General features: G+C 42.3%; 1 protein-coding gene and 1 pseudogene across 1 annotated transcript in view; both read left to right on the plus strand.

Annotated features, from left to right (window-relative positions):
* Positions 1–8134, plus strand: part of PRKDC (protein kinase, DNA-activated, catalytic subunit) — a 136458-nt gene extending 128324 nt beyond the window's left edge. The window contains exon 86 of the mRNA XM_065903562.1: positions 1246–8134. Within this exon, the coding sequence (XP_065759634.1) occupies positions 1246–1450 (205 nt within the window). The 3' untranslated portion in view covers positions 1451–8134. The remainder of the gene's footprint in view (positions 1–1245) is intronic.
* On the plus strand, positions 6592–8134 carry LOC136145231 (histone H3.3C-like; annotated as a pseudogene).
* Positions 8135–16164: the final 8030 nt, after the last annotated feature.

A 16164-nucleotide genomic window follows, 5' to 3' on the forward strand; every position in this document is an offset into this window, starting at 1 on the left:
GCCCTCTCACCACAGTCCTGGACTATTCCATGAACGTCTCTACCTGCATGAGGAGATGTTTTTAAATTTGCTTCTGTCTGTTCTCAGGACAAATGTGACCCTGGTGGCAGAGCCCTTGGGTGCACAGAGCATAGTGGCGGCTCATTAATACGTATGCAGATCAGGTTACCTTTAATCTAGCTTTCATGTTTTTCTGGTTGAGGTCTACAAGAAATACAGATTTGCAGAAATGATTCACAAGAAGGAAAAAAATTGGACATTCCCGTTAATTGATAGTAAATGGTGACCGTGACAAAGATGCCAAGACCATTCAGTGGTCTTTCCAGCAAAGATCACTGAAAGGAATGAAGGTGGAACTCCCACCCCAAACGATATACAGAATTAATTCAAAGAGGATCAAAGACCTACCTATGAGAGCTAAAACTATAAAATCCTTAGAAGCAAACATAGGGGTCAATCTTTTGGACCTTGGATTTGGCAATGACATTTGACATTCTTAAATCTAAAACCAAAAGCACAAACTAGAGAAGGAGAAAGAAAAGCATAAATTCATCAAAATTAAAAACTTCTGTGCCTCAAAGGATACCATCAGGAAAGTAAAAATATAGTCCACAAAATGGGGTAAGACCTTTGAAAGGCATATAGCTAATAAGGAACTTGCGTATAGAATCCATTAAAAAATTCTTATAGCTGAATAATAAAAAGACCACCCAATGAAAAAAATGACCAAAGGACTTGAACAGACATTTCTGTAAAAGAATATAAACAAATGGCCAATAAACGAATGGAAAGAATGCTTAAAATCATTAGTCATCAGATAAATGCAAGTGAGATTCCACACCCACTAGGATTGCTATTAATATAATCAGAAACTAGAATATAACAAGTTGTTGGTGAGGGTGTGGAGACACCAGAGCCCTCAGCTGTTGCTGCTGGTGATGTAAAATGGTGCAGCCCCTGTGGAGGACAGTCTGACAGTTCCTCAAAAAATTAAACATGGGGTCACCGCATGACCCTGTGTTCCATCCTAGGTAGGAACCCAAGGCAGTGAGAGTCCCCCCCCCCCCCACACACACACACTTGCAGACAGATATTCCCAGCAGTGTTCTGTTTTCCTTCAGATGGAATGTTGATATCGAGGTCATGAGCAGCAGAGAGTATGCTGTGTGACCAATGGAGCGTCTGGTTTGGACTGGAGAAATAACGTGCAGTTTGTGTCTTTGTGTTGCTTGATCTTTTTTCCAGTGATGAGCTTCGGCTGGGCCACGAGAAGGAGCCTGCCTTCAGAGACTACGTCGCTGTGGCACGAGGAAGCCGAGAGCACAGCGTTCGTGCCCAGGAGCCCGAGAGTGGACTTTCAGAGGAGGCCCAAGTGAGGTGCCTGGTTGACCAGGCAACTGACCCCAACATCCTTGGCAGAACTTGGGCAGGGTGGGAGCCCTGGATGTGAGATTCCCCCGGAGGCAGCAGACAGGGCCCCTGTGTGTGTGTTTAGAGACTATCCTGAACTCTGATCCAAGCCACCAGTGACTTCATCTTCCCAAAGCCCCAGAGAGCAGGCGTCTGTGTGTGACTTCCTCTCGTATCACAGTTTAATCCAGCTCCTGATGAAGTGAATGCCGACCCGGGTGAGGGACTAGGCCGTGGTCAAGGATGAGCTTAGGATCACAGTGGACGTAGAAGGGCGGGTGTATCCAGGCTCATGCGAGCACCGGATCATGGCACAGCAAACAGGCACTGTGGCCGGATGAACAGCTGTCGACATTAGTGATGTGTGTGAGCATCCCACGTGCCTTGGAAATTACACCCAGAAGACTCTTTCCTGCAGACTTTGTGAGAGCAACTGATGGGATGTTAGGTTGTATCAGCAGCGCAAGAATATGAACAGGTCAGGGTGCAGTTATGGCTTATTATATTTACACATGGTTGTGTAATGTGTAAACGGAAAGGATCTCTTTATTGTTGTCTGGAATTGTGGCACCATCTGTTACCCAGTGGCTTTCAGAAAACTGATAAATAAACAAACACAAGGGAGTCAGAAATGATATTCCCTCAATGCTATGAGAACTTTATAGATGTTTATCCCCAAATTTTCTCCTTGATTGTGATTTGACATGATTGTGTTTGACATTTTAGAATATTTTTGTAGGTTTTCTCTTTCACATTTTTCTCCTCTAGCTTTGACATTTTATGACAGAATTGTCCTCTGGAAGGAAAAGTGTTGAGGAGAGAGAAAGCCTTGGTCTTAGCTTTGCTACCTTTGCTACTCTGATCACAGCTGGAAGGTGGATACAAAAGCTTTGCATTCCAGACTCAGGAAGTCTGAAAGTAGACCTGGCACTTGACATTCCCATTCAGAAGGAACATGAAGAAAACCCCAGCTTGAAGTGAGTCCTCCTTGGAGATAAAGCATGATTCTGGGGCAGCCGGATCAGGTTATGAAATGCAGGATGGGAACAGCTTCCTGTCCACTCACCAAGCCTCGGTCCCCACGCCTCCCCAGCTGGAGCCTGTTTCAGGCTGACTTGAGCTTTGTGTTACAGCTTTCCAAACATTTCTAATCAGATACTCAGATGATTTGGGGAAATAATGAATCTTAGTGGCCCGACCAGGGATCAGATCCACATCTCCTGCATTGCAAGGTGGATTCTTTTTTGGGGGGAGAGTTTGGAAGACCATTTGTCCTTCAGTTTTATTTTCACTTTAATTATTGTGAAATAAGATTTAAGTGTGGACCATATTCTCCAGTTCTAGCTAAAGAGATAAGCATGTTTGTATATGTGTGGACAAGCTTGTAGATTTCTAATTGTTGTCTCAACACTTTAAATCACAACACTTTAAAGTCACAGGTCCCTTCTTGGAGAGATTGAGGATTGTTCCCATTGCTGTTGGCCAGGGTAATCATGGACTGACAGTGTAGATGAACAGAAGGATCTCTTTATTGTTGTCTGGAGTTGTGGCACCATCTGTTACCCAATGGCTTTTAGAAAATTGATAAATAAACACAAGGGAGTCAGAAATGATGTTCTGTCAACGCTATGAGAACTTCCTTACAGATGTTTATCTCCAAATTTTCTCCTTGCAAAACATTAGTTATAGAAAAACACACATTTATACCACCTTCAGTTGTGAGGTTTTTGAGCTCTACCCTGTATAATTCAGAATCAGTCACTCTTTGGTTGTAAAAAAAAAATGTAGGCAAATTGCCCTTAAACTTTGTTTGGCATCGTGAATTTGAAAATGGACTGCTGTTGTCCACCTGGACCTCTTGAAACTGAGTTCAGATCAGTGGTGTGCCAGAGCCCTCTTATTCCCACCCACACGAGCAACATTCAGAACATCAGGAATTTTGCCAGCTAATTGTTAAGCTCACTCAGAAAGTCAGCAAGCACTACGGATCAGGGCTTCTGTTTATCAGAGAGTCTGCTCCAGTGGACAGCTGGCATCCACGGTTAGGGTGCAGTCAGTCCGTGCTTGTGTCCATCCAGCATGACGCCCGCAAGCTCCTGGATGCCAGTGTGTGGAGGTCACGTCCTAGGTGTCTCCCGCTGTGTCCCCTCTCATCCTGCACCTCTGCCTGGTTCCTATCTTTATGGTCTTTGTCCACGATCACTGCCACTGCCTCCCAGCAGACTCTCTACCACTGGGGGGACTTCCCTGGTGGTCCAGGAGCCAAGACTCCATGTGTTCCGTGCAGGGGGGACAGGTTCAAGCCCTGGTTCAGGGAACTAAGATTCACAAAGGCTTTACAGTGTAACCAAATAAATAAGTAAATCTAGCACTAGAATACAGTTTAGGAAAGAACCCTGCTATCCTGGAATTGCAGAAAAGATAGTTATCTCTGACTATTGGGAAAAATTGCTATATAAACAGGGCACTTTTGATTGACTGTAAAGTAGGTGTGGTTTTTATAAAGTAGTACCCAAAAAAATTGTTCTATAGACTGAATCTATGACTGTAGAATTTATTTTCAAAACAGTTGGCCAGCGCTAGGTTACAGCCTGTGACTATGTGACAGTGACAGAAATATAACCACAGTGCTGCTGACCCCGTGAGTTTTGACCTCCTGATTGTCCTGTTCTAGCCAGCTGATCAGGAGCAGTTTGTCAATGAAAATATCCCCCAGAGGGACTGCTCCCCTGGGGCATGGTTACACCCATCTCTATCTTACTCTGCCCGAGCCTGGGCTGGGGGAGACCCTCCAAGCTGCCTCAGCACCAGTGTGCTATCACCCAGCCTGGTGTAAGCTTGTCCATAATTAACACTGGTTGTTGTCATTTTAACTTCTAAGTCATGTCCAATCCTTTTGTAACCCATGAACTGCAGCTCTTCGGGCTCCTCTGTCCATGGGATTTTCCAGGCAAGAATACTGGAGTGGGTTACCATTTCCTTCTCTAGGGGATCTTCCCCACCCAGGGATTAAACCTGCCTCTCTTGTGTCTTCTGCATTGGCAGGCAGATTCCTTTCTACTGAGCTAATTAACAGTGTTAGATGTGCAGAAATACAAGAATGCTGCATTTTCTTCTTTATTTTTTTTTCCATTTTCACCATTTTTTAAAGTTTTTTATTTTTATTTTATTTATTTTTTTAGGAAGTCCCAAAACAAGACTTTTATTTTTTAATTATTATTATTTTTTCATTTATTTTTATTAGTTGGAGGCTAATTACTTTACAATATTGTAGTGGTTTTTGTCATACATTGACATGAATCAGCCATGGATTTACATGTATTCCCCATCCCGATACCCCCTTCCACCTCCCTCTCCACCCGATTCCTCTGGGTCTTCCCAGTGCACCAGGCCTGAGCACGTCTCATGCATCCAGCCTGGGCTGGTGATCTGTTTCACCCTAGATAATATACATGTTTCGATGCTGTTCTCTCAAAACATCCCATCCTCGCCTTCTCCCACAGAGTCCAAAAGTCTGTTCTGTACATCTGTGTCTCTTTTTCTGTTTTGCATATAGGGTTATTGTTACCATCTTTCTAAATTCCATATATATGCGTTAGTATACTGTATTGGTCTTTATCTTTCTGGCTTACTTCACTCTGTATAATGGGCTCCAGTTTCATCCATCTCATTAGAACTGATTCAGATGAATTCTTTTTAATGGCTGAGTAATATTCCATGGTGTATATGTACCACAGCTTCCTTATCCATTCGTCTGCTGATGGGCATCGAGGTTGCTTCCATGTCCTGGCTATTATAAACAGTGCTGTGATGAACATTGGGGTGCACTAAAGTTTTTTATTTTTTAAGTGAAGGATAACTGCTTTACAGAATTGTGTTGGTTTCTGCCAAACATCAACATGAAAGCCACACGGCCTCATTAAGAACGTAAAACATTTATGAGTCTCCTGCAGGTTTTCTTCTCCGGAATGTAGAAGCTCGCTGTCAGCACAGCACTCTGGGCGGCCTGGAGAGTTCAGAGAATCACTTCAATAATGTGACAGCCTCATCCAGTTAAAATGGAATTCAATGCCAGCTTCCCTCACAGACATTCACTGAAACTCTGTTCATGAGCCGTTCCTGTTGTCACTTAATAATGTCTCTCATGTTTGCCAGCCAGTGACAGCATTGCTCAAGTTCATTAGGTTGGACTGGACTTCCCTGGGATGTGTGAAGCCTCCCACAGCTCATTCTGCATCTTGTTCGGAGCAAGGAGCAGCAGCCCGTGCCACGCTGTTGGGGGCGAGAGCAGAGGTGGGTGGGGTCCGGGGCTGACCCCTGCAAGGTGGACTCTTAGCCAGGTGGTTTGATAGTTAACAATAGTAAATCTCCCAATCCATGAACACAGTGTTTAACTTCTTTCAGCAGTGTTTTGTAATTTTTACTAGTTTTTGTTGTTTCTACTCTTCAATTCCATTTTTGAGACAAAGAATGGTATATGAAAATGACATACCGATATTTTCTATAAAGTTCACGAAGGATATGTAGCCCAGGTAAGCATGTACAAAGGAGAGCATGTCACCATGACCCCTTACAGAGCTGGGAAAGAACACTGTTGTTTTAACAAGTTACACTGCTAACATCAGAAGGGAAAGAAACACTGATCTTGATGGCTAAGCAGGCACTCCACCTTGGAGGAGCTGTAGTTAATGTGTGATCAGACACACCCTACATCCCTCTATACACTAAAGGGACCAGAGGGAGGGAGGAAGCCTGAAAAAAGAAAGTTATAATTTTTCTTGTCCTGCCTTCAAATAGAAATTTCTATTTCATCACACTTTAGCACCTGTATTAGAAAAAAAAGATTGCAAATAAATAACCTAATGCTACATGTTTAGGAGACTAAGAAAAGGAAGAGCAAACTAAACTTGGTGCCAGTAAAAAGAGCACAAAAGGAAGCAGCAAGCAAAACACTGATTCTTTGAACAGCTCATTGATAAACCTAGACTGATTCAGAAAAAAAACCCCACAAATATCTCATATCAGAAATGAAAGTGGAGCGCAGAGCGGTTTGGTCGTTCGTTGGAAGTTCTTCCGTTCGTTGGAAGTTTTTCCCGTAGCTGAGCTATTGGCTCTTTGCGCAGCAGCGGCGGTGCAGCAGTCGGAGAACCGGCCTAAAACTTCGGCGCTGGGTAAAAGAAAATGGCTCAAACCAAGCAGACTGTTCGTAAACCGGTGGGAAAGCGCCCCGCAAGCAGCTGGTCACAAAAGCAGCCAGGAAAAGCGCCCCCTCTACCGGCGGGATGAAGAAACCTCATCGCTACAGGCCCGGGACTGTTGCGCTTTGAGAAATCCGTTGTCACCAGAAATCCACCGAGCTTCTGATCCGGAAACTGCCTTTCCAGCGGTTGGTGAGGGAGATCGACCAGGATTTCAAAACCGACTTGCGGTTCCAGAGTGCCGCCATGGGTGCGCTGCAGGAGGCTAGCAAAGCATACCTGGTGGGTTTGTTTGAAGATACTAATCTGTGTGCCATCCACGCTAAGAGACATCCAGTTGGCTCGCCGGATACGGAGAGAGAGCTTAAGTGAAGGCGGTTTTTATGGTGTTTTGTAGTAAATTCTGTAAAATACTTTGGTTTAATTTGTGACTTTTTTTTGTAAGAAACTGTTTATAATATGTTGCATTTGTACTTAAGCATTTGCATTTCACTCAGGAAGAAGGCGAAAAGTGACTGTTCACAGACCTCAGTGATGTGAGCACTGTTGCTGAGGAGTGGCAAGTTGCTAATATGCAGAAGGGATGGGTGATATTTTTTGCTTCTCATGATGCATGTTTCTGTATGTTAATGATTTGCTGTGTAGCTGTTAAAGTACTAGAATTGATAAATGTGTACAGGGTCCTTTTGCAATAATACTGGTTATGACTTGATCCAAGAGTTTAACAGTTAGGACTGTTAAGTCTGACCATACATCACTGTTAATAGAATGTGGACTTTTTCAGGAATGAAGATACAAGTCTTAACCACAATGTAACTTAGTTTCCTTAAAAAAAAAAAAAAGTAAACCTGGCAGCTATAGAATACACTATGTGCATTTACAGTAGCTATTTTATATATTGTAGTGTCAACATTTTAAAATTAAATGTTTTACATTGACATGCACTGTGGAGTGTTGTCTTTAAGGTGTGTATAATTGAGAGACCGATAGGTTTTCTCCTGAGTAGACTCCACTTGTTTATGTAGTAAAATGCTTTGTGCATTATGCCTTGCATAAGTCCTTGTTCTACCACATGTTAAACTAACCGTCTAGCTGATAATGCAAACACTAACAGGGAGGGGGATTTATTTATAAGGGCTCTAGACTATAATACAAGTTTTCATACCAGCATCATCTGTTACTAATATAGTGGTTAGTGCAGCTTTTCTTTGTGCTGTGATTGGTCTCATAACTAGGTTGAACTTTTCTCTACCAAGGAGGAACAATACCGAACTTTTTTTCCTTGTGGGGTTTGTATTATAATAACTGTTAGGGTAAACTTGCTGTGGGAAGGGACACAGCTTCAGCTTATGGAACCTCTGCCAGTTAAAATGGTGTTCATGTGACATAGGTTCTGGGAAAATCACTTCATAGAGATGGCTTTCCAAGTGGTTTTAAAATTTATCCTTCTATTGAAGTTTTTAGGTCAATTATGTATGTTGACTAAATTTACAAATAAACTTGCTTATTCAAAAAAAGAAATGAAAGTGGAGACATCAACCTTACAGAAATAAAAATTCCTAGAAATATAAATTGCCAAAACTGAGAAATAGAAAATCTGAACAGATCTGCAGTGAGACTTCATTAGTAATTAAAAATGAACCCCACCCTCCACCCCCACCAAAAGAAATGGACAGTATACTGGTGAATTCTACCAAACACTGAAAAAGGAGTTAACACCAATCCTCAAATGCTTCCCAAAAATGTCAGAAAGGGAAAAACTCCCTAACCGATTCCAGGAACCTAGCATTACCCAGATATCAAAGCCAGAGACTCTATAAGAAAACAGTAGACCAATATCCCTTACGGACACTGATGCAGAAATCCTTGGTAAAACACTCGGAAATGGAGTCCAGTAACACTAAGGATTACTCACTGGCACATAGTACCATCCCAGCACTGCAGGGTTGCTTCAGCATCTAATACCCATTGTTGCAATGCACAACATTAATACAACAAAGGAAAAAAAGAGGTTCATCTCAACGCAAAAAAGTATTTGACAGATTCAATACAGTTTCACGATAAAAATCACACAGCAAACTGAGACTAGAAGGGAACTTACTCTACCTGACAGAGGACATTTATGAAAATCCACAGGTAACGTTCTACTCATTGGCAAAAGAGAAAACGTTCCTCTGAGGTCAGGATCAAGAGAAGGATGCCCACTTTCACCACTGCTGTTCAACACTGCTGATGTTCTAGTCAGAGCAGTCAGGTGAGGAAAAAAGGTTCAAATTAGGAAAGAAGAAAAAAAATCAGACAACTAACAGACAACATGATCCTATATAAAAAAAAAAATCCCAAAGATTCACAAAGTACTGGAGATTGTAAATTAATCCAATGGTAATTAACTGTTCTTATCCTCTTCAATGCATCTGTTCTCAGATTTTTTGCTCTAGAGAAGTGATGGAACTTCACTGCTGGAATCAGGACTCCAAAAGAGGTACCCTTATCAGTGGGTGATTGTCCAAATATTTACTCTTTGGGAGGATAACAGTAGAAAATTCTTACTCTACCATCTTGCTGACATCACTCTCCTACATAGCTCTCTTGAAAAGGTTTCAACATACAACTCAGTAATGTAGTACATGCAAGGTACACTTCTGTACACAGTTTCATAGGTATATAAGCATAACCAGTAACACACGTACCTTATAGTGTTTCAGCATATTTCAATTATAAAACTTGTATAGATATAGTAAAAGGATGAATGTGCAAACATATAGCTAAAAACAATTTTTAATTCCAAAAAATAGTATACACCTATTTTTTGTTGTTATAGTTGTATAGTATACAACCTCTGTGTTGTTTAAACACAGAGGTTTAGTACACATCAGTAAAATAGGAAGTAAGTAACTCACCCTATTGAATACATTATGTGCAGTTTTTTGTATACCTATATCCCAAACAAAGTATGGGAAACAAAGTATGTTTCACACATATACTTCTATCCATAGTAGCGCACTCACCAGTTTTACATACACTGAATTATGATACACCATTTAATAAAGGGGCAGCCATACCATGCATATGTAAACACAATGTTTCTAACATCTCAATACTGATGAACACGCGCCTAACACTGTTAAACACACTGTTTGAACAAACACCATTCAAAGGTCAGAGTAAGACTTAGGCGCAGAGTCCGATTTAGAGTCAGACTGAATGTCAAGGTCAAAATTGGATTTAGGGTACTTGGAGTGTGTGGCCCAAGGTCAGCTTCAGGGTCATTATGAGGATAAAGGTCAGGGACAATCAGGAAGAATCAAGCAGCAGATGAGATTCAAGCTCATACAGTCAGGACAAGTTCAGAGTTTTGGTGAGGACAAGGGTCAGAGGTGACAAGATGTTCATTGTGAGGTATATAGTCATCAAGATCTTCATGGTTAGGGTCAAGGTCATGGCAGTAGGGTCAAAGTGATGGCAGTATTAAATGGCAGAATTAGTGTCAAGGTTAAATTTAGGATGGGAGCTAGATCAGGGCCAATGTCAAAGTTATGAGGAAGGTTCTATTCAGTATCAGGGTGATTATCAGGGCTAGGAAGATGGTCAAGATCTAGCCCAAAGTGAGTGTGAAGGTCATAGGGTCAGGGTAAAGGTCAAGTTCTGGTCTGTATGAGGATTGAGGTCAGTTTCATGTTAGGGGTGGGTATAAGGGTGATGGCATCATTGACTCAATGGACATGAGTTTGAGCAAACTCCGAGAGATAGTAGAGGACAGGGAAGCCTGGCATGCTGCAGTCCATGGGGTGGCAAAGAGTAGGACACAACTGACCAACTGAACCACAACAACAAGGGAGAAGGCTCAGTCATGGTAAATGTTAGTTTCACTAATGGTGGATGAGGGTGTATATTAGGTCTGTGTAACAAATTGACATAAACTAGTTAGCTTAAACCAAAAGAAGTGTATTCTCTCACAGATGTCACAGATATCAGAAGTCTGAAATCTAGGTGTGGGCGGGGGAGGCGCCTCCTTGGTCTCTTGCAGTTTCTGGTCCCCCTGCAGCTCCTGGGCTTGTGATGGCATCACTCCAGTCTCTGCCTCTGTCTTCATGTGCACTTCCTCCATACCCATGCTTTCTCCTTTTCCATGTTTTAACATATATCACTGAACAAACTAGTACATGCTCCACCCACAATGCGACGGCATTCAGCATATCTCATCTCGAGGTCCTTAATTCTGCAAAGGCCCTATTTCCAAGTAAGGTTACATTCACAGGAACTGGTATTAGAACTTAGATACATGTTTTGGGGACTACTATTCAAGCCAGCATAAGGTCAAGGTCAGGAACATTTAGGGTCAGACTCATGGTCAAGTCTCATACAGGCTTAGGTTAGCTTCAAGGTACAGCCGAGAGGATCAGCATGTATGAACATTCAGTTCAGTTCAGTTCAGTCGCTCAGTCAAGTCTGACTCTGTGACCCCATGGACTGCAGCACGTCAGGCTTCCCTGTCCATCACCAACTCCCGGAGCCTCCTCAAACTCATGTCCATTGAGTCAGTGATGCCATCCAACCATCTCATCCTTTATCATCCCCTTTTCCTCCTGCCTTCAATCTTTCCCAGCATCAGGGTCTTTTCCAGTGAGTCAGCTCTTCGCATCAGGTGGCCAAAGTATTGGAGCTTCAGCTTCAGCATCAGTCCTTCCAGTGAATATTGAAGACTGATCTCCTTTAGGATGGACTGGTTGGATCTCCTTGCTCTCCAAGGGACTCTCAAGAATCTTCTCCAACACCAGTTCAAAAGCATCAGTTCTTCAGTGCTCAGCTTTCTTTATCGTCCAACTCTCACATCCATACATGACTACTGGAAAAACCATAGCTTTAACTAGACAGACCTTTGTTGGAAAAGTAATGTCTCTGCTTTTTAATATGCTGTCTAGGTTGGTTATAACTTTCCTTCCAAGGAGCAAGCATCTTTTAATTTCATGGATGCAGTTACCACATGCAGTGATTTTTGGAGCCAAAAATAAAGTCTGACACTATTTCCATTGTTTCCTCATCTATTTGCCATGAAGTGATGGGACCAGATGCCATGATCTTAGTTTTCTGAATGTTGAGTTTTAAGCTAACTTTTTCACCTTCTTTCACTTTCATCAAGAGGCCCTTTAGTTCTTCTTCGCTTTCTGCCATAAGTGTATCATCTGCGTATCTGAAGTTGTTGATATTTCTCCCGGCAGTCTTGATTCCAGCTTGTGCTTCATCCAGCCCAGCATTTCACATGATGTACTTTGCATGTAAGTTAAATAAGCAGGGTGACAAAATATAGCCTTAACATACTCCTGAAAGGCCAAGGGTTAGGTTCAGGGTTAGGGTTGAGTGACATGAGGGTCCAGTTCAGGTACACAGACTTGAGTGTCACACTCGAGTCTAATTCTAAACATTACTAGCTCTGCACCCTCAAGCAAATTTACTTACTAATTATTAGTTCATTTATTCATTCATATCTAGTATTTATTTGAGTGCTTTATATGTGGAAGAAACTGTGAAGTGCTAAGGATATAAAGGTCAAGAAGACAAAAATGGTACTGCTTTGCATAGGTGGAGCCAGATGATAATTATTTAGGTTATGAGTATTGTAACATCATCAAAGGAGCATAGGGTTTGTGAAAATGAAGAACAGGGAGGTTCAGCCTCCTAGGAGTTCAAGGAAACAGAACAGGTTCAAGTTCACTTTGTCTTGTTTTTTTAAATCTCAATTGAAAATTTTAAAAAATTATTTTCAAATATATCAAGGAATATTATAGTGAATCTCCATGTGTGGATCTCCCACCTTCAGCAATTTTCAGGAGCTGTATATAAACTGGCTTGGCAGAGACCAGAGCCTTTCAGGAAATGAAGAAGCAAATGCAAAGACTCTGAAGCCCCATGCACATTCAATAACTGCAGGTAAGGCTCCCGTGAAGAGCACACACATCCCTGGGTATCTGTGTGGAGAATGAATTGTGTGTACTTATATGTGCATGGATGAGGGCAAGAGTGGACCAGGGGATACTGCTTATGAGGCCACTGAGTAGACTGGGCAAAATAAATCAGGGGCCTGAAATATATCCATGTAAGAGTAGGGAGGGTGGAGAGACTTAACACAGGACAGACAGGGCTTTGACAGGAGAGCCAAATGTGCTCACGATAGTTCTCAGGTTCTGTTACTGATCCCCAGCAGGTTGGTTCTAGAAGATCTTGCAGGTCTTCATAGAACTGGTCAACTTCAGCTTCTTTGGTATTAGTGGATAGGGCATAGACTTGGATTACTGTGATGTTGAATGGTTTGCCTTGGAAATGAACCAAGCTCATCCTCAGTTCACTCCGAGACCTACAACACCTTCTAGAACTAACACCAAAAAAAGGTGTCCTTTTCATCATAGAGGATTGGAATGAAAAGGTAGGAAGTCAAGAGATACTTGGAGTAACAGGCAAGTTTGGCCTTGGAGTCCAAAATGAAGGAGGGTAAAGGCTAACAGAGTTTTGTCAAGAGAACACCTTGGTCATAGCGAATACCCTCGTCCAACAACACAAGTGATGACTCTACACATGGACATCATGAGATGGGCAATACTGAAATCAGATTGATTATATTCTTTCTAGTTTAAGATGGAGAACCTCTATTCAGTCAGCAAAAACAAGACCTGGAATTGACTGTGGCTCAGATCATGAGCTCCTTATTGCAATAAATGAAATGAAAGTCGCTCAGTCATGTCTGACTCTTTGTGACCCCATGAATTATACAGTCCATGGAATTCTCCAGGCCAGAATACTGGAGTTGGTAGCCTTTCCCTTCTCCAGGGGATCTTCCCAACCCACGTATCAAACCGAGGTCTCCTGCATGGCAGGTGGATTCTTTACCAGTTAAGTCACAGGGGAAGCCCAAGAATACTGGATTTGGTAGCCTATCCCTCCAGCAGTGGATCATCCTGACCCAGGAATCGAACCAGGGGCTCCTGCATTGCAGGCAGATTCTTTACCAACTGAGGTATTAGGGAAATTGCAACATTCAGGCTTAAATTGAAGAAAGCAGGGAAAATCACTAGACCATTCAGATATGACCTAAATCAACCTCTTATGATTATACAGTGGAGGTGATGAATAGATTCAAGATATTAGACCTGGTAGACAGAGTGCCTATAGAACTATGGATGGAGGTTTGTAACACTGTACAGGAGATGGTGGTCAAAACCATTCCCAAGAAAAAGAAATGCAAGAAGGCAAAGTTGTTGTCTGAGGAGACTTTGCAAATAGCTGAGAAAAGAAGAGAAGCAAAAGGCAAGGGAGAAAGGGAAAGATACACCCAACTGAATGCAGAGATCCAGGAAATGGCAAGGAGAGATAAGAAAGCTTTCCTAAGTGAACAATGCAAAGAAAAAGAGGAAAACAATAGAATGTAAAAGACTAGAGATCTCTTCAAGAAAATCAGAGATATCAAGGCAATATTTCATGCAAGGATGGGCATGATAACAAATAGAAATGGTAAGGACTTAACAGAAGCAGAAGAGATTAAGAAGAGACAGCAAGAATACACAAAACTATACCAAAAAAGTCTTAATGACCAGGATAACCACAATGGTGTTGTCACTCACCTAGAGCCAGACATCCCAGGCAAAGTCAAGAGGGCCTTAGGAAGCATTACCATGAACAAAACTGGTGGAGGTGATGGAATTCCAGCTGAATTATTTCAAATCCTAAAAGATGTTGCTGTGAAAGTGCGGCACTCAATATACCAGCAAATTTGGAAAACTCAGCAGTGGCCCCAGGACTGGAAAAGGTGAGTTTTCATTCCAACCCCAAAGAAGGGCAATGCCAAAGAATGTTCAAATTACCATACAGTTCCACTCATTTCACATGCTAACAAAGTAATGCTCAAAATCCTTCAAACTAGGCTTCAATATATGAACCGAGAACTTACAGATGTTCAAGTTGGATTTAGAAAAAGCAGAGAAAGCAGAGATCAAATTGCCAACACCCAATGGATCATAGATAAAGCAAGGCAATTCCAGAAAAACATCTACTTCTGCTTCATTGACTATGCTAAAGTCTTTGTGTGGATCACAGCAAACTGTGGAAAATTCTTAAAAAGATGGGAATAACAGACCACCTGACCTGTCTCTTCAGAAACCTGTATGCAGGTCAAGAAGCAACAGAATTGGACATGGAACAACAGACTGGTTCAAAGTTGGAAAAGGATTTTGATAAGGCTATATATTGTCACCCTGCTTATTTAACTTTTATGCAGAGTGCATCATGCAAAATGCCAGATTGGGTGAATCACACGCTGGAAACAAGATCGCTAGGAGAAATATCAACACCTGAAATATGCAGATAATACCACTCTAATGGCAGAAAGTGAAGAGGAACTAAAGAGCCTCTTGATGAAGGTGAAAAGAAGAGACCGAAAAGCTGGTTTGAAACTTAACATTCAAAAAATGAACATCATGATATCCAGTCCCATCACTCCATGGCAAATAGATGGGGAAAAGTCAAGACAGTTGAATTTTATTTTATTAGGATCCAAAATCACTGCAGACGGTGACTGTAGCCATGAAATTAAAAGATGCTTGCTCCTTGAAAAGCTATGACAAACCTAGACAGCATAAGTTATATGGTTATAACTATAACCATATTGTTAAAGCTATGGTTTTTCCAGTAGTCATGTATGAATGTGAGAGTTGAACTGTAAAGAAGGCTGAGCACCGAAGAATTGATGCTTTTGAACTATGGTGTTGGATAAGACTCTTGACAGTCCCTTGAATAGGGAGGAGATCCAACCAGTCCATTCTGAAGGAAATCAGTCCTGACTATTCATTGGAAGGACTGATGCTGAAGCTGAAACTCCAATACTTTGGCCACCTGATGCGAAGAACTGACTCATTCGAAAAGACTCTGATGCTGGGAAAGATTGAAGGTGGGAGAAGGGGATAGAGTATGAGATGGTTGGATGACATCACAGACTCAATGGACATGAGTTTCAGTAAATTCCGGGAGTTGGTGATGGACAGGGAGGCCTGGCATGCTGCAGTCCAAGGGGTTGCAAAGAGTCGGACACAACTGAGCGACTGAGCTGAACTGAAGTTTAAGGGATAGGAGGCAGACTTGTTAGTGGGGTTCTAGGAAGGGCTTCCCTCATAGCTCAGTTGGTAAAGAATCTGCCTGCAATGCAGGAGACCCAGGTTCGATTCCTGGGTCAGGATGATCCCCTGGAGAAGGAAACGGCAACCCACTCCAGTATTCTTGCCTGGAGAATACCGTGGACAGAGAAGCCTGGCAAGCTACTGTCCATGGGGTTGCAAGAGTCAGACATGACTTAGTGACTAAACCACAAACCAGGAAGGGAATGGAGATTTCCAAGGGCAGCCAGGTTGGGGTTGGGGGTGGCTGTGGAGCATCCAGGGCTTGCATGCAGCATGAACTGTGCCTAGCAGAGTAGAAATCTCCACCCCCGTCCTTGGATGGAGATCTTAACATGGTAATGAAGCAATGGTAACTTCTGGACAACTCCAAGTCTCATCTGCAGAGGTCCTTTCCT

The sequence above is a fragment of the Muntiacus reevesi genome, chromosome 12 (assembly GCF_963930625.1).
Source record: "Muntiacus reevesi chromosome 12, mMunRee1.1, whole genome shotgun sequence".
Taxonomy (NCBI): Eukaryota; Metazoa; Chordata; class Mammalia; order Artiodactyla; family Cervidae; genus Muntiacus; species Muntiacus reevesi.